General features: G+C 39.3%; 3 protein-coding genes across 5 annotated transcripts in view; all 3 read right to left on the bottom strand.

The window, feature by feature from the left end:
- cdc73 (cell division cycle 73, Paf1/RNA polymerase II complex component, homolog (S. cerevisiae)) overlaps positions 1-7,825 on the bottom strand; it is a 27,440-nt gene extending 19,615 nt beyond the window's left edge. Inside the window, exons 1-9 of the mRNA XM_017420214.2 lie at positions 7,662-7,825; positions 6,883-6,988; positions 6,705-6,774; positions 4,736-4,798; positions 4,483-4,535; positions 3,585-3,673; positions 2,736-2,949; positions 616-714; positions 324-402 (exon numbers count right to left, since the gene is read on the bottom strand). Of these exons, the coding sequence (XP_017275703.1) occupies positions 324-402; positions 616-714; positions 2,736-2,949; positions 3,585-3,673; positions 4,483-4,535; positions 4,736-4,798; positions 6,705-6,774; positions 6,883-6,988; positions 7,662-7,792 (904 nt within the window). The 5' untranslated portion in view covers positions 7,793-7,825. The remainder of the gene's footprint in view (positions 1-323; positions 403-615; positions 715-2,735; positions 2,950-3,584; positions 3,674-4,482; positions 4,536-4,735; positions 4,799-6,704; positions 6,775-6,882; positions 6,989-7,661) is intronic.
- A 2,244-nt stretch (positions 7,826-10,069) lies between these two features.
- On the bottom strand, positions 10,070-20,606 carry ro60 (Ro60, Y RNA binding protein). Of its 2 annotated transcripts, none has more exons than XM_017420213.3 (9): positions 20,422-20,606; positions 18,018-18,609; positions 17,720-17,940; positions 15,464-15,610; positions 15,243-15,380; positions 15,049-15,165; positions 14,600-14,716; positions 12,928-13,074; positions 10,070-10,334 (listed from the first exon to the last, which is right to left on the bottom strand). In XM_017420213.3, exons 2-9 carry the CDS (start codon positions 18,589-18,591, stop codon positions 10,182-10,184), a joined length of 1,614 nt encoding a protein of 537 aa, XP_017275702.1. In that variant the 5' UTR covers positions 18,592-18,609; positions 20,422-20,606; the 3' UTR covers positions 10,070-10,181. The 2 variants fall into 2 exon arrangements, with proteins under 2 accessions (XP_017275702.1, XP_024862592.1); XM_025006824.2 differs by lacking the exon at positions 20,422-20,606 and adding an exon at positions 19,323-20,211.
- Positions 20,607-22,320: 1,714 nt separating this feature from the next.
- LOC108238263 (regulator of G-protein signaling 2) lies at positions 22,321-27,212 on the bottom strand. 2 transcript variants are annotated; one of them, XM_017420228.3, is made up of 4 exons: positions 26,973-27,212; positions 25,521-25,582; positions 25,262-25,428; positions 22,321-23,179 (listed from the first exon to the last, which is right to left on the bottom strand). In XM_017420228.3, exons 1-4 carry the CDS (start codon positions 26,996-26,998, stop codon positions 22,901-22,903), a joined length of 534 nt encoding a protein of 177 aa, XP_017275717.1. In that variant the 5' UTR covers positions 26,999-27,212; the 3' UTR covers positions 22,321-22,900. The 2 variants fall into 2 exon arrangements, with proteins under 2 accessions (XP_017275717.1, XP_037828925.1); XM_037972997.1 differs by lacking the exon at positions 22,321-23,179 and adding an exon at positions 23,187-23,865.
- Positions 27,213-27,754: the final 542 nt, after the last annotated feature.

The following is a 27,754-nucleotide window of genomic DNA, read 5'->3' as shown; positions in this document are numbered from 1 at the left end:
AATTTGCAAGCAATCCAGCTTACATCACATCTCAGCTTTTAAAGCTCAACTCCACACTCTCTATTTCTGAATTGAGAAAGCTCCTCGGATGAGAAGCGAAACGTCTTCAGCTACAGAATAGAAGTCCAGTTGTTTTTTTTTTTTGTTTTTTTTTAACTCTTTTTTTAACTCTTTTTGAACTTCAAATGTTGAGCCCAGTAAACTTGATATTGCAACAGTTACAGTACCAAATAAAGTGTTTTCAAAATTCTCTCAGCTGCGACTGCTTTTAACAACGCTGTCCCCGTCCTTGTGTGGAATCAGTTCAGGACAGTCAAACTCACCTTCTTTCTTATTGAACTGTTCCTGAACGTATCTGTTGTAAGCAGCTGGGACGGGCTGCTTGTTCCTGAGGGACGGGTCCTGGAAACAACACAAAGACAAATTTTTAATGTCTTTTATTTATACTAGATGCTTATCTGCTAACAAAGATTTTTTAGGTTAATGATTTAGATCCAAACAACCGTTTGTAAACATAAAAAATACCTTTTATTCTGACTGAGTTCTTGTGAAAATGTAATAATTCCGAACATTAAGAGCATTCAAGGTTTTAATCTCTTAAAGAGTTATTTTTACCACTTGGGTAGTGTTCTGTGCTGGTCTCTGCTCCGGTGCTCGTCCTTCTTCTCTGGCTTTCACTGACTGAAGGATGGCAAAAATGTTCTTCGAGAAGTTCTACGTGAGAACAACACAAAGACAGACATGATAAATTTAACACAACTGACTTACTGTACAAGGAAATTTCATGTATTCACACAGTTAGATGTCTGCTACCACCAACTTTTAAAAAACATTGTCTAGCATTCTTTGAAGGAACGCTTATCCACTGCCGCCTTTCATGCCAGAGTTTTAGACTGAGATCATCTTATGTTGAGAAGTTATGGCATTATAGCCATTTTAGTCAAACCAAGATAATAAAGTTATGCCGAATCTGATGTGATATTGTGAGAGGTCACCGCTCAGAGTATGTGTTGTGAATGATTCTCAGCTAGTATCACATCAATTTTTAGCTCAATATCTGTGAAACTGGTGTTATAGTCATTTTTGTGTTGGTGAGTGTGAATTATCTGTGGTGGACATCTTGAATTGAATTTGACTGGTGGTTGAAATTTTCACTCCTGATTTTGCCCCTTTACATTTTGTGTGCGTGTTAAACTGTGTTGACAGACACACCACTTTCCCGTGTGTGTTTATCAAGTTACATTAATCATTCATTTAGCAGATAATTTATCCAAAGTGACAAACAAATGATGAGCAACCTACAGAATGTTTAATGCATTGAATCAGTTCCCGACGAAGTGGCAATTGCAACTATTATCGCATATTCAACCGATCCCTCACCGTTTTGACCAATTACCACAACTTTCCTGTAAATCTGATCATCTTAGCCCCCTGCCCAGTTTTACTTCCTGTAATTCGAGCCTGGTTCAGCCTGCAAGATGGAAACGCAGCCATTGCCAAAAGATCACATTTAGCATTCAATATTGCTGCTAAAATCCTTGTCAGTCAGTTTCCTGATGTATTAGAATACGTATAGAGATAAAAATCAATGCTTAAAAAGATCTTTTTTCCTATGGCAAAACATGACACAAGTAAACCACAGAGGCTGCTGCATCCAAATCTGATGCAGGTACTGAAAGAAACAGGTGAGTTGAAAACAAATTTATATCAGAGAAGCAGAATTATAAAGTCAGACGTGTGCGTGTCAGAGTGGGTCTGAGAAAGTCAGAGAAAAAAACATCTTACTGCCCTGATGCAGAGAAGAAAAACACAAATAAACTCACAAGATTTTATGAGTTACTGCAGTAGAGTTGTGTGTAACTTGAGCAGATTTATTAAATCTGACGAGTACTCAATGTTTTTTTAGCTTAATTATAAAATCAGTGTGTCTCAACCTTTTGGACTTTAAAACTTTATCATTTCATTAATTGTTTTTATTTATATTAATAATATTAAATACTCTTGAACAGATGTTTGTTGGGACTTTAAACATTACTGTAGCTCTCTAATATCAGCTTTTTTTGGAAGGAACAATAATCAACCACATCTGTGACGTGTAGCTCATTTTAAGGTTAAAAACAAAACTAAGGCTTTTTGTCAACTTTGTATAAGGAAGAACAGCAGCCAATCTGTAGACAGCTGTTGTCTCAGCACCTCACTGAGGGAGTGAGACACTGCAGATAAATGCGATGTCAGGTCTCCAACATGTCTGACTGCCAGGCAAACAAATCAACGATCACCAGCGTTGTATAACAAAAACATTTAGAAATATGGGTTGAGGTTCATCAGATTGGATGAACGACACCATCTAGTGGCCTTAAGTGTCACATGCAAACAGAGAGAAATGCATTCCTTACACTTCAAAATATCATGTAAAGGCTGAATTGGCCTGTGTCTCAGTTTAATACAATTATTAGGCTGTAGCTGTTATGTATCATAATGCCTGAGATGGATCTACAGGGGCAGGATCACTTTAAAGAGTTTCTTGCAGGGTGCTAATAAAACATGATGAAAAGCAAATGTTTACTCCACAAATGTCAGGGCCAAAATAAATTCCTGACATAAATACAGAAAACCCCCAAACTCTCATGCTAATCTCACAGGTGGTTTTTGAGGTCCAGCGCTTGGAGAAAGATGCTCGTTTACACAAAGAAAGCTCACTGAGCCAGAATGAGGAGCGCAAGGTGAACTCTGACCTTCCCGGTGCTCTGCAGGATGGTCGTCCTGGTCCTCCACACGCGCTCCCGGCTGACGATATCCCTGGTGACATCCACCTCTGCATCCACAAAACTTCTCTGCTTCAGGGTTATGTCGTCATCCAGATCCGTTTTAATGGTCGATCGCTTCTTGGCCATAATCTTAGCTTTGATGGCTGCAATTTTTTCCACTGACATGGCCTCGGACAGCGATCTAGGAAGAAAAAAGAAAAAGGGGGAAAAAGGAAAAGGTTTGGATCATTTGACTTCATGAACTAGTTTGTGGGTGACAAAGTTGGACTGAACTTAACATGTCTTTGTTTTTATTATATTCTAAAGTTTATTTACAAAACAAATGATTAATAGAAGTACATGATTTCATACAGAAATGTAACTTGTAGATTATACTACTCTGTTAAAGGGATAGTTCAGATTTTCTTCAGCATTCTGCAAAAAAGTTAAGAATAGTTAATATCTTACCTGTTGTAGATAGCTCGTTGAACAACCTCAGTTCAGAAAAATAATAATAAAGAGTTTAAGTTTTACCAAGCTAAACAAGCTAATGACTAGTCCATGCAGGGCTGAGACCAAGGTGGATCGTTGCAATTTTAAGACTTCAATCTCCAAAATTTCATAGCAGCTCGTACGAATGCTAATTTAAAACCTTTAAATTGCTGTCAATTTTGTATTACACAATTGTTCTGGCAGAAATATCAATATCGTGATGGCTAGTTTACCAAACTGAGGTTGTTCAAAAATCTCTCTTCAACAGGTAAGATATTATTGGCTCATAAGCTTTCCAAAGAACTCCACTTCTAAAGATCTGAACTATCCCTTTAGGTATTCTACCTGATCTGATCCGTCTGCACGATGCCTTCTTTGTGGCCCTCCAGACGAGCAGCCAGGCGCTCCTTGTCCAAACGCACTCGTTCTTCATCCTTGAGGTAAAAATGATAAATTTAAAAAGTCAATGTGTGTTTGACTGCAGAATAAATGTATTATACAAAAACTTTAGTAAAACAAGTTCTTTCTGAATTTTAAAACAGATACAATATCAGTTATTTTATTGCCTGCAGTCACTGTGGTGAACTTGTAGGTAGCTCTTCAGTTTGGAGTCCCGTCAGAACTGATGAGCAAATGGCTAGTCTGAACAAAGCTAAGCTCAAGTGTGTTGCTGACATCTTAAAAGAGCTCCAATCTCCAAAACTTTGCAGCATTTCGTGTGAACACCGTTTCACGGACCTTTACAGTTCCATCGATTTTGTATTAGACGGTTATGTACATTGATTTCCATGGTTATTTTCAAGCACAAATAGTGCAGCGGCAGGTAGCTGTAGTACTTCCTGTGCAGCCTAGAATCTCTTGCAGGAGCAATTTCAGAATATCTGAAGATCACAGAATAGCTGTGTAGTGTGAATTCAAAGAGGTATAAAAGGCTAATTATTAGTTGATGCATGAGTTGCTCTAGAATTTAAAGACTGGAGCCATTTTAAGGCAACAACGATCCACTTCCTAGCTGCATTTAAACTAGCCGTTAGCTCATCAGTCCTGTCAAAATTAAACTGTTTTCCCCCAAACCAAAGCTGTTCAAAGAGCTACCTACATCAGGTAAGATAGTAATTGTTTATAACACAGAACCTCGTTTCAAAAGGGCCACATTATTTCTTTAGGTGCGTAAATCAAAGCGAGTCTATTTAAATGTTATACTATATGTATTTTGTCTGAAGAAACAGTTATATCAGTTTACCTCAATCCTTGGTTTTTTGGCTTCAGAAGATACTTCATCAGCTGCTCTTTTGACTTGAAAGAGAAAAATAAAACAAGTTTACTGTCTGATTGTTTCTACAAGGTTTTAAATTACTGAAACTGCACTAAAATCAGGTGGTAAAACAAGAAGTTCAAACAACAACAACAACAAAAAACAGCTTTTAGCCGGTGAACAATTTTAAATTATTTTAAAAGCTGCTACAAATTCTACTCACAGACTGATATGGACTTACCTTGTGTTGGCCTTTGAAGACCTATTTCTATGGGTGCACTTCTGTCAATGCTCGTTGACGTCGCTGTAAACCAAAAAGAAAAAAGGAAAGATACTTTAAAATAGAAAAAAGTTGTTCATGACCTGGAAACCATCAGCATTGACTTAGCTAACAAAACATATGAGGTTGAAGGACAGCAAACACTGCAGTTTAAAATAAAAATAAAAAAAACCTTTTAAAGTCAAACAGACTTTAAATGTTGACTTGTAGTACAACCATGTTTAGAGAGAGTGCATCTTTTGCAAGCAAAAGCTTGATGTACTCAATTCTCAAAATCCTTGCAAAGGGATTTTTGCACTTCAAACTGTGATGCTAACCAAATAGCATCTTTCTGCACTGATGTAGTTTGGCCACATTTAAAGGAGGTATTCTGTGAAGGAAAGCCTGACCAGATTTATGTAAAAACCAGAACAAAAAACGCTTGACTCTCAAGGCTGAACGCTCTAAACAACTCAAAGTTAGCATGAAATATTTAATCGCCTGAGAGCTGGTGGTAATTGTTTCTCAGTAGAAAAAAGGAGAAGCAATCTGTGACCCGCTTGCCTTTGTAAAAATAAAGTCATCCTATTATCCGGTAATGAAAGTCTTTGTTGAATCTAAGAATAAAAATGTGGAAAATGATTAAAGTTGATGGGAAAGTTGAAAATATGGCTCTTTATTATGTGATATTGTAAGATATTTGTGTCAAATATTTACACAACTACAGTTTTACAAAAACGCACTTTTGAAATACTGTTTTAAACAAAAAAACAATTAAAATAAATACTCATTGTTTGCACTTAATTTGAATCCTAATTTAAGTCACATTTACAAATAAATGAACATAAATGAAAAAGTGCAAACAAATTACCAACACACGTCTCACATCAAGGCCAATGAATAACAACAGAGAACTCTGAAAAACAGACAGATGCTGTACTGTACTTTTTGTGGCACAGGCTGCATGTTGGATCACTACAACAAAACGAAACATATCTAATGCTGAATTTAATAGCATCGTTTTACTGCTAAACAAGGATAAATTAGCATGCGTCATATTAATATTTTCACTAAGTACAAAACATGCTTCCCATATTCGGTCTTGTAAAGCCACCCGCTTAATTTTGGCTCGGCTAACCATTTTTGGTTAAACCCGCTCGTTCGATGTGTATTGCTGTGGCTCTATTGTGGAGGGATCGTGTAAATACTGATACTGGTGAACCAGCGCCGCTAAAGCACCAAAATCGTCCATTTAGAATGGAACGGCGTGCACGGTTCACGCAAAGTTACAAGAATTGGGAGGTGTGCGACCACACGACACGACACTGTGTGGGGCCTTCGCGCAGGGCTGGGGACAGCGCGATTGCGTCACTATTGGCGCGCGGACCCTCGCACGGTGATCAACGCGTCAAGTATAAATCTACCTGAAAGGTAGATCTTGGGGGTGACGTATCTTACAATAAACAAGCAGAGCTTAGCCTGGCGGCAGGGGAGGGAAAGCCTGGCGTAATACACTGGGAGAAACTCTGGATTATATATCATAACATAAATGTAATATTAATGTTATTATTCAGATGTTAAATTTATTGCTGTTAATAAAAGCAAAACATAAACTCAAAGTCTTTGTCTTGTTGACACCCCTGAATGCCCCCATGATGCCAGAAACTTAGAGGAAACGTTATCATTATCATTGTGACAATGTCTGAATTCTTGTGTGATTTATTCTATTGATGTTTATGGGACAAGAAAAAAAAATATCTTGTTAAAAGGTTACCAGAACATAAGCTGCCTCTCACAACATTATTGCAGGTTTAAGCTCTTTGCAAAATTACAGCAAGACAAAATCTAAAACTTGCCAGTAAAGTAAATATGTCCACAAAATCCACACAATGTTACTTACAATATATTCTGCACATTACATAAATACAATGGCCCAAGAAGTGCTACTTACAACTCTCGCCATTGAGGTACGACAGCAAGCCCTTTCGATCCGGTCGTCTGACAACAGGGATGTTTTCTGTCTATTAATAATAGGCAGCCATGTTTAGTTACAGACAGACTGAAGACACATGCAAAATGACTTAAAATATGTTTTACTCTACAAATACTACGAGGAATGCTCTACTTACTGCAGCTCGTCGCACATAGGATGAATGTGGCAGATGCACATTGTTGAGCAAGAATAAAATGGAGTCCAAAGTATAGTACTCCTTGGGCTGCCCCTCTTTACCAGTACTGATGGTACACGAAAAGAATTAAAGAAGAAAAAAAACTTAGTTTATTTTGAGAATCCTGTGTGACAATAATAGCTCAGATCGCTGTGGATTCCAGATTTAAGTTGATTTTATTTGCAAAAGTCTAAAGCTATGAAGTTATGACGAGATTGTATGTTGTTGACACATAAACACTTCACTGTAAACTTACTGACCAGACAATAATAATCGCTGTGACTTTTTTTTACTGCGTGACAGAAAGAAATCTTGCTTCTTGAACTAGAAATACATTCGTTCAGAGTATTTAAACAGAATAAAACAAGAGTTTCTGCACGAATCTCTGGTCCCAGACTTCATGAAACACAATTCGCAGCTAGCTGAAGTCGCTAATAATTTAGCATTACTGAGGCAAGTTTGGCCGTACAGATTTATACTAAAGTACTAAACTGCAAAAACACATTTTGGCACCAATATGGGTATGCAACGTATAGCCTGCGCTCCACGGCTCAATATGAAAGAGTCACGCTAAATCAGCCAGATAAAAACTCAAGTTTTAATCACGTCGAAGAGGGACTGGAGTTGTGCTAGCATCATAGCAAGTAGCAGCTAATGAGCTTTACGTCGTTACGGAGCGCGAGCTGCGGGCCTAAAAGCGAAGAAATATATAGTTTCTACGCATTTTAACAGTGACATACCCCCAGATTATGTAGTTGGTCTTGACATTTTTCGGCCAAGAGAACTCTCCAAATATCACTTCATCTCCTTTGGCGATGATTTCTTTTTTCTGAATGTTATACTGACGGAGAACACTCAACACATCCGCCATCTTCACCTGCTTGGATGTAGTGTGTTAGCGAGGCCCCCCGTATATCAACATCATGTGGTCTCGCAAGATGCCTGAACTAAAGAAACTTTTTTTTTTTTTTTTTAATCGGCTGCCTGGTGGTTTTTTGAAGATTCAAAGCCGAATATACGTGCTGTTTTTATTTATTTATTTGGTTAAAACTATCACAATTAATGCAAACCGTTTATTTTCACCAGGTGTTCTTTTGGCAACTTAAACGTGTTGCTCACTAAGAAGTGACACAAGGATTCATGAATCTAAAAACAACATTTTGCGAGCAGCATAAACATTTATTAGGGATGGGATTACATTGCCACTACAGTCAAAATACATGTCAAACAAAGTGGGTATGGCAAACAGTGTAAAGGGTAAGTGGTGGTGAAACTCTTGTGAAATGTACCTCATAACTTTCACAACTCTTTGTAAAGTGTACAAATGCTGTATTCAGGGTCCTGCTGTAGTGACTTATACCATTTACCTTCATGCCTTAACACAGAAAATTAAAGTATGAGCACAGATGGACATATATCAAGTTTATTTCCTTTTTTCTGTAGGACTGAATAATACCAGAAAAAGTTAAGTGAATGTTCAGCATTTACTCCTGACTAAATCATGAGCATGATTGCGATCGCCCCAGATTTAAAATCATAATAAAAAATGTCTGTAAGCATTGTAAAATTATTCAGTGTATGAAGATTTATAAAGCAGTTACTTTAAATCTACATATTTTTGTCATAAAAAAGTACATTCAATCGGTTTTATTCCATGAAGGTAGCAAATATTAGTTTTTGCATAACAAAACATTCTTAAATTAAAAAATACAATATAACTGTAACAGATTCAGTCATGGTAAACAGTTTTTAAACAGCTGTGATTTGTCATTCTTGACATAACACAGCAGTGTCCCAATTCTGATGCATAGAATTCAGACTAAAGTGATATAAGATTTACTCAATTTCTCTCAGCTTCTAAAAAAACGACTTAAAATTGTTATCATTGGCATTATTCTGCTGCAAAAGGAAATACCTAACAACAATAATCCTCTTCTCTAAAATGGAGCATCACATTTAAAGGGATATTTTGCTTGTTTTGTTCTGTAGTAAAGTTATGGACAATTATCATCTTACCTGATGTTGATATCGTTTTGAACGACATCAGAGATCAAGGCTTGTCCAAATGCAGCTAAGACCAAAGCGGCTCGCTACCATCTTAAAACAACTCCAATTTTACAGATCTTTACACTGCTGTCATTCTCACAATACACAGTCAGTTACTGCCTGTGCAGCCTGGGGTGAAATCAAGCAGGAATTTTATAATTTTGTCAAAACAACCATGCAAATGAGAGCACCTCAAAAGCTTCAATGATGAAAATATTTATAAAAGAGCAATTGCATAATCTAATTTTTAAAACAGCAGCAATCCACTTTGGTCTCAGCTGCATTCAGACTAGCTCTTAGCTCGTCAGTCCTGTCAGAATTAAACTATTTCTCCAGACTGAGGCCGTTCAAAACGCCACCTAAAGCAGGTAAGATATTATTAGTTCAGAACTTTTATACAGAACCCCACTTCAAAATAGCTACAATACCCCTTTAAGGGCACCACAGTTCTTAAAAAAAATTCAACAGGAGCAGAACAGACTACTCATTACAATAAAATTGGCTTAGAAGTAAAAAAAAAACAAAAGTAAAACAAATGTGACAAATCTAAAAAGTGAGGTCAGTGGAAAAGGAATCTTTAGTGTTAGTATATAAACACAAAAACAAACTTTTTACCAAGTAAATCAAGGAATTTAACAGAATTGCACAGTATTCTGTTAACTTTTGGTGTTTCGTTTCTTTTTAACCCTTTCATGGGTAGGTTAACAATTTATAATGCTACGATACCAAAGAGAGGAACCAACTTTAAGGTTTAAACTTGATCTAAACGTTACCTCCAACCTGCTAAATCACACTGTAACTATCTAGAGGAAACTACAGGAAACCCTCAGATTCACTTAACCTCTAACATTCTGACTCGTTTCTCTTCTTTTTCTGCTGAGAATGAAGGGTGTTAGTATCTTACCAAGAACCATCACACACATTCACCAGCTGGTCATACAGACGCTGACATACCCTGTCTTTGTACTGGCTTCTTGAATTTCACAGAAAACATATGCGCGCAACATTTCCATAGAGTTGTCCAGCCTGCTGGACACTGTCTCAGTTGTTTTATAAGTAACATAATAGAAAAGCAGAATCTGGAATTGTAAATGTGAGCATATTTTGGATTACTGCTTTTTTTTTTTTTTTTTTTTAGGACACCATGTTGGTCCACTTTGTGCCTTCTTTTTATGCTCTCACGACATGACTCAGAGATGGTCCCGCCTGCCCTATCAGATCAAGTCCTGGGCAAGGTTCTGAATAACGTTAAAAGCTCCGAGGTCAAAGCCGGAGATGCTGAGTAAACCTCTGTCCTCCGTGTCTGCGATGGCGTGTCCAATGGAAGTTAGGCCGCACATCACCAGCTTGGAATTGGCACCCGATGTCTGTTGGAGAATAAACAGAAGGAAAATTATTCAGAAAATGCTTTTAAGGGTTTGTCACAGGATCATCTCCCGGTCTGGGGCTTTTCTGGGTGGAGCACATGTGGACTTTCTCTGAGTACTCTGGTTTCCTCCCACAGATCGATAACATGCACGAAAGGTTCATTAGTAACTCTAAATTGTGCCGAGGTGTGAAGAATGAGAGCGTGAAATCTTGTTTGTCTCCTTTGTCTCTATGTGTCCCTGTGATGGACCAATCCAGGGTGTCCCCCGCCTCTCACACAGTGACTGCTGGAGATGGACACCAGCTGCCCCACGAGCAGGAAATGAAAGTGGATAAAGAAAATGGATGAATTTCTGTCACACTATTCTTCAGGTAGTGAGAAAAAAAAAAAAAAAAAAGTCACTTTCCTAAAAGTAATGAAATAATTGTTTCCCTATATATTTCCAACCCTTTGGGTTTGATTAATGCCTTAAAAATGACAAAACATCCTGTTCTTGCAAAAACAAAAACAATCATTAATAATACTCAATACAATACTGAGCAACATCACTGCGTTACAAAAATAATGTGCCACTTTACAAGGATTTTCCAGTCATTTTAAATGGAGTTTCTGTGGAAAAGCAGTGAAAAAGCGAAGTATTAAAACAGCTCTAATCTCTAAACTTCACAGCAGTTCGTTTAAACAATCTTTTAGAAGCCTTTACACTGTCGTCAGTTTCACATTACACAGTTATTTTGGCAGAAACATCACAAAATTACCTGTGGAAATACAGCAGGCAGCGTCACAAGTGCTACTGCTAGTTGCTGCTTTTATTTGGGCTTGCAAAGAACCACAGAATTTTATATAAACAACAGTGTTTTAAAAGAGCATCTGCTGGAACAATAAGTAATATCTTTAGATTGGAGCTGTTTAAAACAAAACCAATCCACTTGGTCTTAGCCACGTTCAGACTAGCCGTTTGCTCATCAGTCCGGTCAGATTTAAATAATTTCTTCAAACTGGGGCCCTTCAAAGAGCTATCTACAACAGGCAAGACATTACTTGTTCCTAACTTTTACTGAAACCCTCACTTGAAAATGGTTTATCCCTTTTTGAAAGCAACGTGAGATCTGCTTTCAGTTTTCAGCAAGCCCCGTCCCCCACCCAACAAGGTCACATTAAGCTCACTCAGACAGCCTTCAAAGTTCATGTCACAGATTTAAAAATTAAAGTTTTTGTGATGAATCATTTATTAGCTATAATTTAGGGCCATCACAGTAATATATAGTATACAGTTTTCCTAAGAAGTTGCACTTTTACAGAACTGTTATGATGTTTATTACTTTCTCTATAACAATATGGTTTGGCAATTGCCCAACCAAGGGCAACTAAGCAACAAACAAAGTTGTCAGAGCTGCATCACAAATGACTGGCCAAGAACTTCCTGGAATTAATGACAAATATAACTCCTGCCAACTTAAAAGTTGGGTTGAAGACACCTAAAGACCCATCTCATCAGACGGTTAAAACATATACAGTATATCACACCCGATTCTTAAACAGCACCAATCCTCCGTGAAGGTCCTGAACTCTCACCGTCCCTCGTCATCTGCTCTGTTCCCCAAGCTGGACGCCTCCTAGTGTCCTTCCTGAGGTACTGCACTCTGGTTTTAATCTACAAATTTACTTATTTGCCTAACTGTGATTTGCAGCGTTTCAGTTTTTAAATAATCATGTATTTTAGGCATCTGTTTTTATTTTATTGTCAAGCTCTTTGTCCAGTTTGATGTGTTGTTCTGTATTGTTAGTTTTTAAGCCGTACACCAAACTATTGCCAGTATGACAGACATCGCTTGGACTTTAAAGCACTGATTGATTATAATCTATACTAATCAGTATGCAATCAAACAAACAAAATTGTTAAAAAAAGTCATATTTACACATTTTTAAAACCTTGGTTATGTGAACTATAAAATGATCAAAATACATTTAGGAAATTACAATGATCTGTTTCGCATTTAATCATAAAACAGTTTTTATTTTAACACGATTTGTTTTTATTCCCCAACTCTAAGCTTAGTTGCTAGAACATAGACTTTCAGAAATAACCCAGCCAGGTAGAACTTTGAATTCCCTGGGTGTCTTATTTGTGAGGGTGTAGTTGGTATCAACCCAAGTGATCTTTTACTGTCCCTGGGGACACCGTCTCCACGGCAACAGATGCGTGTGGGATCACAAACTGCAGCAGCGCTCAAAGCCGTTGTTCTTACAAAATTTGTTCTCCTCAAACTGTTAAAGTAATATTTAGCAATATCTATGGGAATCATTTTCTCAAGCCGATCCATCTGGTTTGTGATTAAACGAGAAATGCCTCAATAAACCCCTAAATTAAAATGTGACAGCAAGAAAGAGAAAAATAGTCAATAATAGAATCTAAAATTAGAGGATTTTTTTATTTGGCCACAAAGGAAACACCAAATTTTCCAAATCTAATCTGCTTATTAACATTATTTAACACAGATTTTTCAAATTTAAAACTCTACAACAGAGAACAAAATTCCATTTTATTTTTTCCTTGAACACGAATGAAGACACAAGTGAACAAAACTTACAAGCCTGTGCTTCTTCAGAGTCTCCACAGGGCCAGCTCTGAAGGCCCACAGTGGGTTATTCGTCAGAATGATGAAGACGTCGACAGACTTCCCGTTCTCTGTGGCCCATGTGATGGGAAGAGTGCAGTCGGTGCTGCTATTAGGGAGCTGGAACGCAAAGGTCAGAGTTCAACAAAAACGTACTTTCAGCGAGGATCACAGAAACACAACATACGACCTGGCTTGTCGACCTACAGCATTTTTTTTTAACACAAACTGTAACCTATGGTGCAGGTGAGTGTGGAGCAGTGTTAGAGTGGCCATTTTCCAATGATCAGAAGCTCAGGGATGAATCCTGTTTCTTTCTGGTTCTTCAAATGAAGATTTTCAGGTTCACAGTTCAAACAAAGAGGCATGAAGTACACTTGAAAAAAACACTCAAATGTATTTTCTCTGTTAAAAATATAAGTCTAGCTTCCACAACTCTCTCCCAGATCTTCATCATGTGGCTCATCAGCTTAATACCCCTGTAGTTGCTCTCCTCCCTCAGGTTACCTACCTGCGTAGTTCCTCCCTCTTTTGGAAATAGGTGTTGACTACAGCCATTTCCACCACCTGGTTCCTTCCCCTGACACCAAACCTGCCCATCACCTCCTCATCTCCTCTGTTTCCTTCACCAACATGTCCATTCAGATCTGCTCCGATCACCACTCTCTCCTCCCTGGGAAAACTCTCTATCACTTCATCGAGATCCTTCCAGAATTTCTGTTTCTCCTCCATCTCACTTCCAACCTGTGACAACATAACCACTGACAACATCAACATCAGACCTACTACTACCTTCAGACATATCACCATATCTTTTCACCTTGACTACAGTCCTTGCCAACTCGTCCTTCAGGATCACCCTACTCTGTATCTGATTCTGTACCTGATTGTTGTTTCTGTGTTGTGAAGCACTTTGGATGACCTTGTTGCTGGAAAGTGCTATATAAATAAATTTCACTTCACTACTCCATTTCTGTTCCTATCCACACCGTGGTAAAACAGCTTAAACCCTGCCCCAATCCTGTGAGCCTTGCTGCCCTTCCACTTGGTCTCTTGCACACATAACACATCTACCTTCCTCCTCTGCATCATGTCAGCCAGCTCTCTACCGTTGCCTGTCATTGTTTCTACGTTTAGAGTTGCTACCCTCAGTCCTACACTCTTGACTTCCCTCTTCTCCCTCTCCTGGCACATTTGCCTCCTTGTCCTCTTCGACCAATAGTAGCACAATTTCCGCCGGCACCCTGTTTGTCAACAGCACGGGTGGCGGTCGTTGTTAACTCATACCTCGACCGATCCGGTATGGTGTTGTTTGGATGAACTTGCATTATGCCGGATGCCCTTCCTGACAACCCTCAAAATTTCCACGGCTTGGGATTTACACAAGAGATACACCGGCTTGTGCTCCCTAGAAGCTGGTTTTCATGCTGTGATTTTAACACTGATCAAAATAATTGTGAATACAAGTTTTTCCACAATCGAGCAGCCGTACCCCAGCCCTGCAGCAAACTGAAGTGTCCATGAAAATAAAAACACTGCTCTATACAGAGTGTAAATACTTAGAAAAAAGCAAAAAATTTTTTGTTTGTTCGTTTCGATCAACTTATCAGTGTGTACCATCATATTTTGAAGCCATTTGTCTTACCTTAACCACTTCAGCAGTGACTTCTGCAAGAGTCATGTTGGCAGAAAGTGAGCAGGGAACCACACCTCCCTCAGAGTAAGCAAGCACATCTGTGTTTCCCTCAGACTGTGCAAAAGTCTGTGTGTGAAAAACATAAAAAAGGGTTAAAATTAATTCTCTTGCATGCAAACAAAATGTTCAACTTGCATTACAAATCTCTTAAGAAGAAATGGAAAAAAAGTTGTTGCGAAGTCACCTCTTCCTGTTATTAACCAGTGAAGAGACTGTAGACCAAAATAATGCAGAAAGAATTTCCCAGGAATCCCCAGTATGCATCAACACGCCGGGTCCTTCACACAGGCTTCCTCCAGAGATGGGGCGGCCCGACCGAACCCCGCCTAAACACGCAGCTGCTCTAGCTGGAATTACCCTCGGAGAGTGGAGTCAGCCACGCCCTGCTCCAGCCTTACCATGGTTATGGCTGCAGCAGCCACAGCAGTGCTGAGTGCCGTTCCTGGGACAACGCTGCTCAGCGACGTGCTCACGTCTACCGCCACGACGAAGTGTTTCCCTACAGGCTCCACGTTCTGAGAACAACAGACAAGTTCTGTAAGAAACTGGGAAAGTTAGAAAAATAAATTAAACAGAATACAAACACACCCACCACAAAGCTTTTGTAAAAGGCAGAGTCCAAGGCTTTGAGGATGCTGCCGTCTGCTTCCCACTTTGTTTTACCCTGATAGCCTTGGCCTCTCTTGTATTTCTCCGAAGCCAGGAGAATGCTGAATGGGTGGATCTTTGCCTGGAGATTTTAGCCCAATTAATGTTTGAATAAGTTCAGTTAAAAAAGGCAATACGTCGATTAGAATATCTTTTGCACTGTACCTTCTTTAGAGCTGAGTCGCTCTGAAATCTGTCACATATGATCTGTGTTTCTGAGCTTCCTGGTTCAAGAAGTTTGTTTGAAGTCATTTTCCCCAAGATTTTTAGCACTGAATGAAGAGGCATATCCTTCAACAAAGCTCTCCACACCTTTAAGAAAAATAAAAGACAACTAAAAACATCGTCATTTACATGGTAATTAACAATAAAGTGAGGCTTGGAATAGCAGACAGCTCAGAGTATGTGATTGGGTTGACTCTCAGATACTACCACGCCACGGTTTGGATCTCACTGGGCTGCGACTCGTTGGCATTTGTGAGGGACTCTCCTGAACGTCTTGTGATTGTGTGGTGTTTTCAGCTTCCATGCAAGTTGCAAAGATGTGCAGCCTTATCGCTTGAGTTTTAAACAGTTTTGAAAAATTTGTGCAACAACTTTTCTTTCAAAACAGTCAAGAGTTGTTGTGGGCGTCTCCAACCCGCCTCAAGAGCACTAGAGCTGTATTTGAGCTCTCCTCCGACGGGAAACATTTGAAGCAAATGTCCAGGTCTAAAAAACCTTGCTGATAATAAATAATAGTTACTAAAAACAAACTGGTCCAAATCTGTTTATATTTGTTTCAAAAGTCTCCTTCAGCAGGTTAATAATAAAAAACGTGGAGGCTGCCAGGGTGAGAACAAGGAGCCAAGGCAGGTACGACATGAGGGGAGGTGGACAAAAAAGAAAAAAAAAAAGCACATGGCCAAGAATGCAGTTTAACAAGTCATGCAAACAAAAATAGGCTGAGATTTTCAAAAACTGGCCATGCAAGATGTGGTCTGCAGCTGAAAAGTCACATACTGTATCTTCTCACAATCTTTTACAAACAGTCACAGTCCAGTGAGAGATCATCTATTAGCTCAATATCTGTAAAAATAACTTAGTTATAGCTTTTTGGTATTGTTAAGATTGATTAGCTTAGTGAGCATCTTGAATCAAGGTGACACCAAAGGTTAACCAGTGATAGATGTGCATCCAATGACCACCTTCTGACAGTTTCTTTTGAGGTCTGACAGACACACACACACATGGGCAATAGTATGTTGTGTGTATGTGTGAACTCAACTCAAATCTGTCTCTTGACAAAATTGTTAATTGTGATGATTACACTTTTGATCAAGTTCAATCAGTGAACTGTACACTAAACTGCTGCTCATAAAAAGGAAAGAAAAAACACACACACGCACACACATTAGCAAAAGGCAGTATCTGTTTAAGTGTTCTCAATACACAGTTGGGATTACCACTCTGAATCAGTCTAACTTGTAGGGAACATTACTAAAATCATACTAGAAGATTTTCACAGGGGAAAAATGGTAAATGGACTGTACTTATATAGCACCTTTCTTGCCAACCGGGCTACTCGAAGCGCTTTACAGCACAATCTGTGCCCTCATTTCCCCATCCACACACACACACATTCATACAGCACTCTGCTACATCTCCACAAAGCTAACCTGAATAAATCAGTCTATAGAATCTAATCAGCGCTTTAAACTCCATTCATACACAGATGGGGAACATCAGAGGCAATAGAGCACACGTGTCAAACTCAAGGCCTGCGGGCCAGATCTGGCCCTCTGTAACATTTCATCCGGCCCCCAAGATAACGTTTAGATTTCATTAGGTCCGGCCCTCTAGTCTGGGACAGATCGAGCCTTTGATTCTTATTTTGCTTAAAAAAACTGAGCCTTATTAGTGAAGTTTTCTCTCGACAGTGACTTAGAAGCCAACAATATATAGTTTTAATTTCTGTATGATCAGGTTTTTGTTGATGGCTTTTTTAAAATATGTTTTAATATTAAAAAATCATTTAAAAGCTGAGTGAGGCGAAATAAATGACTGCTAATGATGTGCTTTTTGAAGTTTGATCTATTTGTCTGTGTTCATTAAAGTATGTTTGCTCTAAATTCTGTATAATCTGTAACTGGGAAAAGGTAATTGATATTTCTATATGAATGATTTGACATAATACATCTAAAACCAAGGTTAATTTATGTAATTTTGAATAAATATGGATCGTGATTGGCCCTTGGCTAGGACCAAATTTTTAATTTTGGCCCCCTTGCGTCACCGGGTTTGACACCCCTGCAATAGAGGGTTCAGTGCCTTGCCCAGGGACACTTCAACATGTGCTGCCAGGAATCGAACACACTCTCATTGGAGGACGACTGCTCTAACCACTGAAAGACAGCCACCGCAAAAAACAACACTGCTCACCTGTTTGGACTTTAGATGATTTGTAAGCAGCTGCTCCCTCTCCAGTTTGTGCTCCTCTATTAAATTGCTGACCTCCGTTTCGTCGCAGCTGTGTTTGACCTTCTCCACCACTTCAAGATACGAAAGCACTTTGACAACTTCGTCTGAGTTCTCTTTGTCTGAGTAAGCAGTCTGGACCTCCTTCCACCCCTTTGTTACATATTTGCTGATCAAGGCAACAGCTGGAAACACACAGAGATGGCTGTCACTTTTAAGGCATAAAGCATACTTCGAGCGACACGGGGCTCTGCCAACTCACCATCTGTGGCTGGTTTGGTGTGGGCCAGTCTGAGCAGGTCCTGGTGTGACCAACCCTCCCTCTGGTTACATCTGGTCACAGCTGCAGCTAGACTCATGGCATCTTGCTCATTGTACCAGTCAGACACCGCCTTCCTCAGGGCTCGGCCCCATATCCCACATTTCATGCCCTCCTTCAGCTCCTTTTTGAACTGAATGAATAAAAACAGGTGTGCTGGCTCCCGACACACTTCATTTAGAGCTTTGAACGCTGCTTGTCTGGTCTTCAGCTCTGAGTGCTGGGAGCACAGAGCCAAGGCGAAAAGAGCGGGGCCCAGTCTTACAGCTCGCTCGTCTTGGGCGAACCTCTTGATCTCCTCCACCACCTCGGCCCCTCGGCCCTCCTGAAGTAAGGAGAGGAGGGCAGCAGCGTTCTCCATGCTGACACGGCCCTCCTCTCTGGCAGTGTAGATGTCTCCTTCTGAACCGTAGCAGAGGAAGCGACACAGTCGAGCCTTGTCGCTGACCTCCCACCGTCCTCCACCACCTGTAGAGTTCAGGGTGTGGTTGCTTGTAGTGCTTCCTGAAGGCTCCATTGTAACAGTGAAGAAGGCCTAAGGTAAAGAGAGAAGCTTAAGTAAATCTGACTTTTATTTTCAACAAAGAAGAAACTTAATGCTTTGACAAGAACTGAGATTTAACTGAACTGTGCTAGCTCTTATTTTCCAATTTGGATGATACAGAGAAAAGCCACCATGTAAGATTATATATACTTGCCTAATGCTGCCATTTTGACAAACCTAAATAATGGAAACAAAGCTAGCTCTTACTTTTTGTTCTACTACTTTTTATTTATTTTATCATAATGATTAATCAATACTTATATACATGCCTTCATATTTAAAAAATAAATATATTTAAGCTTCATCTAAGTAGTGATAAATGATGTACTCTACTTCTGGTCATTCACTGGGGTTGTTTTTCCATGATGTTGCAGGCAGTCTGTATCAGCACATTTTCAAGCTACAAAAGTCCAATTTCTGCACAAATTTGGTCTTAAAGGTTCTCACTGCAAAGTCACCAAGACCAGACAAATAAGCCTTATGAAGTAATCAACTTAATCCACACAATATGTTTCTCATAATTATAGGTAATGTGACCAGGTGCCAACTATCACGTGTGTTTGTTTACCTACAGAAACAGCCAAAGTGACAGAAAACAGGTCAAGTCTTAAGCTCACCAAAGTGTTTTTTTTTTAAAAAGATGTTTGAATGCAGAACCCAGTCTTTATGACACTCCACCATCCAGCGTGATCCTCCATACTTACACTGGAGAGAAAGGCAGATTCACTCGTATAGGTCCGCCTGAATGTCTTGGCTGAGATTCTACACTTGTCTGATTCCACCATATTTATTTACCTACACAGACTACGACCACCTAATGTAGGTCAGTCGCGTGATTCAAGCTTCCATGTGGTTTGGCGGATTCAACCAAGAGCTTTGTTTACATTTAGAGTGGACCTGCATTTCAGAAACACCACTTGATATAGTTCAGGATAACCTTTTTCTAATTGATTCCATACATTGCAGTGAGTACCTTTAACCTTTGAGGGAAGGTGATCAAACTAATCATAAGACATAGCTGGAGATAACGGTTTTGTTATAATATATATTCCTGCTATGAAACTTGCAGTGCTTCTAAACGTGTTTACATGCGACAGTCCCTCAAAATGGCCGCCACCTAGCCGGGGGGCGACCTGTATCTCCATGATGAGCTCAGTCAGGGCTCCCACGGTCCAGGAGGTTTCAGTTCAGCACCTACATCCGGTCAGGATGAGCCCCAGCGCCTCCCCGGATACAGGTCCAACCTGTCTGCTAGCAGCGCCGTTATTTTCTCGCTGACAGGAATAGATCCAATCCGATTACAACACAACACAAGATGATACACACACGACAGGAGGAGTGACGTTTAGAGCCCTTTAAACGCACACAAACCGAAGCTAGCGCTCGAGCCCACCCTGCTAGCTAACAAGTGGACTTGTGCTAAGCTAGCAGATCAGGTTTGCTAACTAGACTAGTTAAAACTAACTGAACTGCGAAGTTGATAAACCGACTGAAGAAATAAAAAGCTTGTTTGTCGTCTGAAACTCGGCTGAGCAACAGAACATTCAACCTACTCCTAATACTTAAATGAAGGTGAACTTTCTGGCAGTCCTAGCCCTCTGCCCTCCTCTCAGCACAGACGATGAATCAATTAAATCTGAGCACTTCAGTCGGACTCCGGGGAGCAGCGGGTGCTGATAATGATGATGATGCAGATGTCGGCTCATATTTACCCGGAGAAAACTGCGCTGCTTTATCGGTAAAATTTAATGTTTGCAAACAAAAAAAAATCTGCAATTTAAGCGGCACAAAGCGTACACTTACCGCGATATGAAACTGCACAGTGTTAAAGTTTTGGAGTAGCTTGATGGAGCGAGGCCTCCCCTCTGACCGTCAATGAGTAAGCTAGGGGTGGTGCTGCAATGCATGCTGGGACAACGGTCTGGCTCCAAACGCACTGGGCGCGTTCCTTTTGCGTCAGCCGGGAGATGACCCGGGTAGAATCGGTGGCGAGCGGGCGAGAAACGAGTTTGTTAGCGGGTGGAGGCGTCACCTATCAGAGACGACCTGTCGGCGCCAATAAAATGTATTATGTTATTAAAAGCTGACAACTTAAATGTGCAACAGGTCAAAGTGTTTATTAGCGGGTCTCTGTCCGCTGGATCTGAGCGGCTGATGCGCCGCTTTTAATGGAGGTCAAACTCCGCCTACCCGGCTGGCCGCTTCGTCGCCCGGGCTACAAATGGTGCGCAGCCACAAATTCCATCGCACAAATCAACACAAACATTGACCCACACAAATAAAGTTCTGACTTGGTATCTGAAATTATTTACTTATAATTTCAAAATTATGACTTAGGTATTCAACTTTTTGACATCGTATCTAGTTGTTCTGACAATGACAAGTTAATATGTCAAATTATCACTCAGTATCACAAAATGATTACTTAGGATCTATTATTTACCTTTTCACCAAGATTTTACATTTTTTGAATTAATATATCAAATGTTTTCAATATCTTAAAATTATGACTTAGACACCGAAATTGTAATTTATTTTTAAATTGTCTCTAAAGTTTTTCAAAATAGTAGTAGCAAGAAAATGATGAGCTAGACTGGAAACCCAACCTATCTAATTAGTGTGGAAGCATTTTTTGACAGAAAAAAATTCAAACAGAAAATTTAAACATTTATAAAAATGTATGTAAAAATTTATACAACTTGAAGTAGTCACAGTGTATATCAGCACAGGATTAAAACAAAGGAACAAGCCAAGAAAATGAACTAAATCCATAAATACAAACATAGCTCTATCTGGATGTTAAAGACAGAGTTCAGACACATTGAAGTGGGGTCTTATGAACAATTAATATCTTACCTGTTGTAGTTTATGTCTGATGAGCTTTGGTTTTAGCACAAACCAGGGCAAAACCAAAGTAAATTGTTGCCATCGTAAAACAGCTCCAATCCCAAAAGTTTCTCCGCGGTTTATTGGAACGCTATATTATAACTCTTCACATTGCGGTCAGTGTTGCATTGCATGGTTATTTGGGTAGAAGAATTATAGTTCTCCAACGGAAAGTGACCCCAGGCTGTAGCAAAAGTGTTGGCTGCTGCTGCTGGGCTTGTTATAACCACAGATTTTCATGTAAATAACAGTAAGATGTGATATTGACAGTAATGTAAAGATTTATAAAACAGCATTTTCAATTAACTGTGATGAAACATTGGAAATGTGAGCTGTTTCAATAAGGCAGCGATCCACTTGATGTACAGCCAATGATTGCTTTCTGAGAGTTTCATTCAAATCTGTCTAGTGGATCATAAGGTATTTTGCTAACAGGCAGACAGAGTTGACTATTAGTTAATGCCAAAGTTTTAAACAAAGATGTGATGGTGAATGACTCTCAGCTACAACCACACCAAATTTTAGCCCAATATCTGTAAAACGGACTGAATCGTATCCATTTTGGGATTTCCTAAAGTCAGTTGGCTGTGGCGACCATCTTGAATTGGGCTTACTCCAAAAGTTAATCAGCTGAAGATGCACAACCAATGATTACTTTCTGAGAGTTTCATCAAAATCCATCCAGTGGTTTATAACATATTTAGCTAAAAGACAAACAAACACACAGGCATAGGCAAAAGCACAATCTGCAATTGATAACTTAAGTCCATTTGTCTAATATACAATTAATTGCCTTTGAGAAAAACAGACACATGTGCCGCTTAAATCTTAAAGATGGTCATTTACTTCCTGCAAACAAAACCAGTCGTATAAAAGTCCAGCTTGCTTGTAATTCTTCACAGTCGCCACCAGATGGCAGTACAACACCAGCAGAAGGCCAGGATGCGCTCTTGTTACACCACTAGGATGGAGCAGCTTCTGTGAAAACATGTGATTTACCACAAATGAAACACCAATCCTCCGGCGCTGCACTGCTTCCTGATTCATGACACGATCACTTAAAGTTTTCACGAAGTTCAAACCAACAACAACAACTTCTGAGGTTGTGGAGGCGATTAGCTTAGATCGATAAATGAAAACCCTGTTTACATTCTGGACTCTGACTGTCTTTTCAAGCTGCTTCACAGCAAAAACAACAGCTTAACCTTTGGTGATACTCTTCAGTTTGCATATCGTTGTGCATTTCCTCCAGTGACTCATGTCCAACAGTCTCGTCTGGCAGCACGCTGTTGTGATATTTGGAGGGAAGAGGAAGTGTCTGTGCAGCACTACAGTCCACATCCTTTCCTCGGACTGTCTGAGGAATGCTTTACACCATCCTGAGCGAGACACCGTGTCAGTCCTTGTGCAAGAACAGGAGCCCGCTCTGCAACCTGTTGTCCCTGAAGTCCTCCCCGGGTGTCTTTATCCTCACAGCCATTCGGTGTTTCCTCAGGCCTATCTGTTTAAACGTGGCACTGATAAAAACTTTGTATTGCTCAGTTTGAGTGAAGCGCGGGAAAGAGCCATTCTCCATCAGGCTGTATATTTTCCTCTGAGCCACAACAAAGCATGACGAACTTGGTTGTTGGAGACTCTCTCTGATCCCGTCTCTCGTGTAGAAATCCAAATTCACCTGCAAAGGTTTTATAGATAAGTCACACACACTTAAAATTCACAGAAAAAGCTAAAAAAACAAACAAACAAAAAACAAACCCAAAACAAACAAAAAAAAAACAATAAAAAAACTTGCAAGGAAGCCAATGCAAGCTGCTGTTGAAATCGCAACAAACACCAACTTCCTTCTGTGAAGCCCGATAATAATTTGGGGCTTTTGTAATAATCTAAGGTGACAAAATAAAAAATGGACAGAAAGTGAACCAAGACAAAAAGAAAAAAAATATGTTAAAGCTGCTACCACTAGTTCATTTGGGTCACCATGGTAACCACAGACCTGAATCTCACTCCTCAGGAGGCAGTTGGACAGAAACACAGACTAGAAAGTAAACCTCAATCTGTATAAAAGCTAAGCATCACATTGAAAATAACTTTGCACTGTAAGTTGCATATGCTTCTGGTTGTTATACATGCCCAATCTCATGTATCTACAGTGTTTTATATGGGAGATGTGGCTTAAAAAACAGCCTACACCTTCTGGTTTGAGAAGAAAACTCTGAGCTCAGATTCAGTGGAAGTCAATAGGAGTTTGGGTGTGTGCACTCTGGGGGAATTGAGAGGAAAACCAGAAGTCCTACAGCAGTGAGAGACACACTGGGTCAGGGGTCCCCCAACCTGTGGCTGTTTGGTCCCTCTGCAGTGGCTCTTTGACAAAAAAATAATACAGATAATAATGTTAAAAATGGAAGCGTTGGTTTCAGCTGTTTTCCATTTAGTTTTATGTAAACGTGAACAAAATGCCTGTGACAGAATACTAATGCTAATAATACAAACTAGTAGCTTGTTAACCAATAAATTAATTTAACATTTAAACAACACTGAGCAATCTTTCTATGGAAACCAGCAGATAATTCAACATTCAACACAGCTTGAAGCAAGCTGTTGAAGGGAAAAAACAGAAAGTACAGTACACATAATATTCTTACAAGTCATCATAATCCAAATGCTTGGCTTTAATAAAAACAAATAAATAAAAGAATAAAGGTTTAAAGGTTTTATTCTTTCTTAAATGAATAGGACAGTTAATATCCAACAATATGATCTACGTTTTAGGTTCTCTCTAAAGTTTTAAAAGGGTAGAAGTATATTAATGCTGTTATTCTTTCAATGTTAGATACTTACATTTTTATTCTGACATAAATATAATGAGGACTCCCACAGGCTGCATAGTTCAGTGTTTATTTTTTAATCTAAGTGGGATAAACAAAATGTTTTCTTTCCTCTCATTTATAAGAGTTGGGTCTTTTCCTTCGTCCTAACATGTAAAACTACCAATAAATGTCAACAATCTTTTGTTAATCCTTAATTTTATATTGTGAAATATTATGTTTTTTAATACTTATACAACATTTAATAAGCTATGATATCTTTGTTTTATGCTTCAAGTCCGAACAACATTTTATTTACTAGGAGAGGGAGCAGAAATGGCTCCTTTGAATGCAAAAGTTGCAGACGCCTGCTCTGGCTAACAGAGGACCAAAATGTTTGATGTCTGAATTGTAAAAGAAGTGTAAGGTATGTGGAAATAATAATAAAAAAAAGTCGAAAAACATTCGGACAGTGTGTGACATCGCCACACTTTAAGTTGAATATTGTGTGTTAAAATCTTTAAAAATCATCAAACTTAAACAGAGATTGTGTAAAAACGGTTAAAGACATCAAAATGCCACCTCAGTCATGTAAAGTTCACCTTTCTGTGACCTGTTTCAACTCTGAATCACGTTTACACTGTGACGTCTGCTGGAGCTATAGAGCTCCAAGGAGAGTTGGGTTTTCTTTTTTGTTTTCCCAAAATCCCATTGCTGTGTATGTGAAAATGATTTATTATTTTCATTTACGGTGTTCGGTGTACTACTAGTTGTATTTCCTGTATGGGTTTTTCCAATACAGTAATTGTAGCATAGCAATAAGGGTGCTTAATTACTCATACTTTGATATCTTTATTAGAAAATGCCTCCAATAATACAGTTTCATTTAACTCTACACTTACGTATTGATGTTTGTTTGTACAATATGTCTCCCTCATGTACTCTTTCCTTACCTGTTTGGGTGAGTCCTCACTGACAAACTCTTCATAAATGCTCGCTGCAATCTGTGTTTGTTCCTCTGGATGGTCAAACGTTTGGAATTCTTGACAGGCGAGCCAGAAATCCAGGTTTTCCTCACAGAACTCTGACTTCAAAAAGTCCCGAAATGCTCTTTGTCCTCCTTTCACACAGAAGAACAGAACTCCATTACAAAGTGAGCAGTAACCAACCATGACATTAGTTCTGTGCTGCCTGAAAACAGACGGAAATTACTTTTCTTGGAAAGGACTGTCTCAAGAGATTCTTCCAGTAGGCTTGTTTCATCTGTGTCCAACCTAAGTGCAAGAGAAAACAAGTTTATGGATTTGTTCACATTTTTTAATTAAAAATAAAAGAACCCCATCTACACATCATACATAAATATGCAGCAGGAACAACTTGAAAAGTACCAACTGATTTAGTTGCACAGTAATGGACTCTGAAAGTCTGCATTCTATATTTTTATGCCAGACATTGCAACAGAGTTTAAATATCCCAGCTATTGAATGTGTACTAGTCTCCATCAGGCTGATTGTACAGTTCCAAAAAGGTAGGATGGAAACATTTGCTCTCTAAAAAAACATGAAGGTCAGACTGAAGTTTGCCAGAGACAACATGGACAAAATAACAGAACTTCTTGAACAATGTTCTTTGAACAGATGAGTCCAAAATTGAATTATTTGGACACCATAACAGGACCCATTTTTGGCATAAACGAAATCCCCCATTCCAAGAAAAGAACTTCATTCCTACTGTGAAACACGGAGGTGGAAGAGTCATGTATATATACATACAATTTATTGCCAAAGGTTTTCACTTGTCTCCCTTCACACGCATATGAACTTAAGTGACATATCCATAGGATTTAATATGATGTTGGCCCACCCTTTGCAGCTATAACAGCTTCAGCTCTTCTGGGAAGGCTTTCCACAGCTTTAGGAATGTTTATGGGAATTTCTGGCCATTCTTCCAGAAGCACATTTGTGAGGTATGCTGGAGCATTAAGAGTTCCTTTCACTGGAACTAAGTGGCTGAGCCCAACTCCCAAAAAACAAGCCCACACCATAATACCCCCTCCGCAGTCAGACAAGTACTGTTCTCCTGGCAACCACCAAACCCATCCTCATTGGATTGTTAGACAGAGAAGTGTGATTCGTCCCTCCAGAGATCTCATGGATACCCATTCCATGAAGCTCTCTACACACTGTTCTTGAGCTGATCTCCTGAAATTTGGAGATCTGTAGCTGTTGCCTTGACAGAACGTTGATGACCTCAGTGCTCTATGCTCCTCAGCATCTGCTGAACACGCTCTGTGACTTTACGTGGCCTACCACTTCGTGGCTGAGTTGCTGTCATTCCCAATCACTTCCACTTTGGTACAATACCACTAACAGTTTACTGTGGAATATTTAGTAGTGAAGCAATTTCAAGACTAGACTTATTGCACAAGTGGTATCCTATAACAGTGCCACGCTGGAATTAACTGAGCTCCTGAGAGCGACCCATTCTTTCACAAATGTTTGTAGAAGCAGTTTGCATGCCTAGGTGCTTGAGTTTATAGACCTGTGGCCACGGAAGTGATTGCAATAGCTAAATTCAATGATTTTGATGGGTGAGTAAATATTTCTGTCAAATTCAGTGATGCAAAACAGTATAACAATAACAAATCAAAAACACTGGACTTACACTTGTTTTGTACCCTTGAGGTCCATGTGTGATGACTTAGAGAACCCAATCGCTGCTGAACTGATTAAAATAATCTCCACTGTGAAGTATTATTTTCTCGTATCTCTTCATATGCATGACGCAGCCCAGTCCTCACAAGAATTCATCAGAAATTCACAAAGATCTCCGGCTTCACAGGCTCTCTACTGGATCCTGCCTGGATTCAGGGTTGAATGGCGGGTTTCAGAGTTGCACCAACGAATCCTTTTGTCTCTCTTCACTATTCGCCTTAAAGGAGCCACATGTCGAACTATGACACATTCCTCTCATGACTTAACTAACCATTCAAGTCTATTCTTAGTCGAAACAGGTATTGTTGCTCAAAGTTTGTTTTGATCTTTCCACGAAATTCCATTTGTCACTATTTCCACTTGGTTTTCTGAATTCCAATAAACTGAGCTCATAAATATAAGATGATGAATATAAACATGGGCATTTTTAGGAAGCTTTTCAGGAAATGTGTGGCACTAATATTGACTTAAAAATTTTTGCTTCTGTAGTAAAAGTCTCAGTCTGCATCTTCAGAACAAAAAGCTACACTGTCTCTTTTCAGAGCATGCTGTTTCTGTTACATTACAGTGGGCAGAAACACGTTGATTACGTCCTTATTAAATGTGAACGACCTGTCTGCAATTTAAAGCATGCAGAGAGTGCACCACAAACAGGCTAATGGAAACAGATCATTAAGGAAGTTTATATAGCATTGAAACCGAGTGGAGAAAGAAAAGTATGCCATTACACAC

This window comes from Kryptolebias marmoratus, linkage group LG20, assembly GCF_001649575.2.
Source record: "Kryptolebias marmoratus isolate JLee-2015 linkage group LG20, ASM164957v2, whole genome shotgun sequence".
NCBI classification, from domain to species: domain Eukaryota; kingdom Metazoa; phylum Chordata; class Actinopteri; order Cyprinodontiformes; family Rivulidae; genus Kryptolebias; species Kryptolebias marmoratus.
The sequence above is the reverse complement of the archived record's forward strand: the minus strand, read 5'-3'. Positions and strand labels throughout refer to the sequence as shown.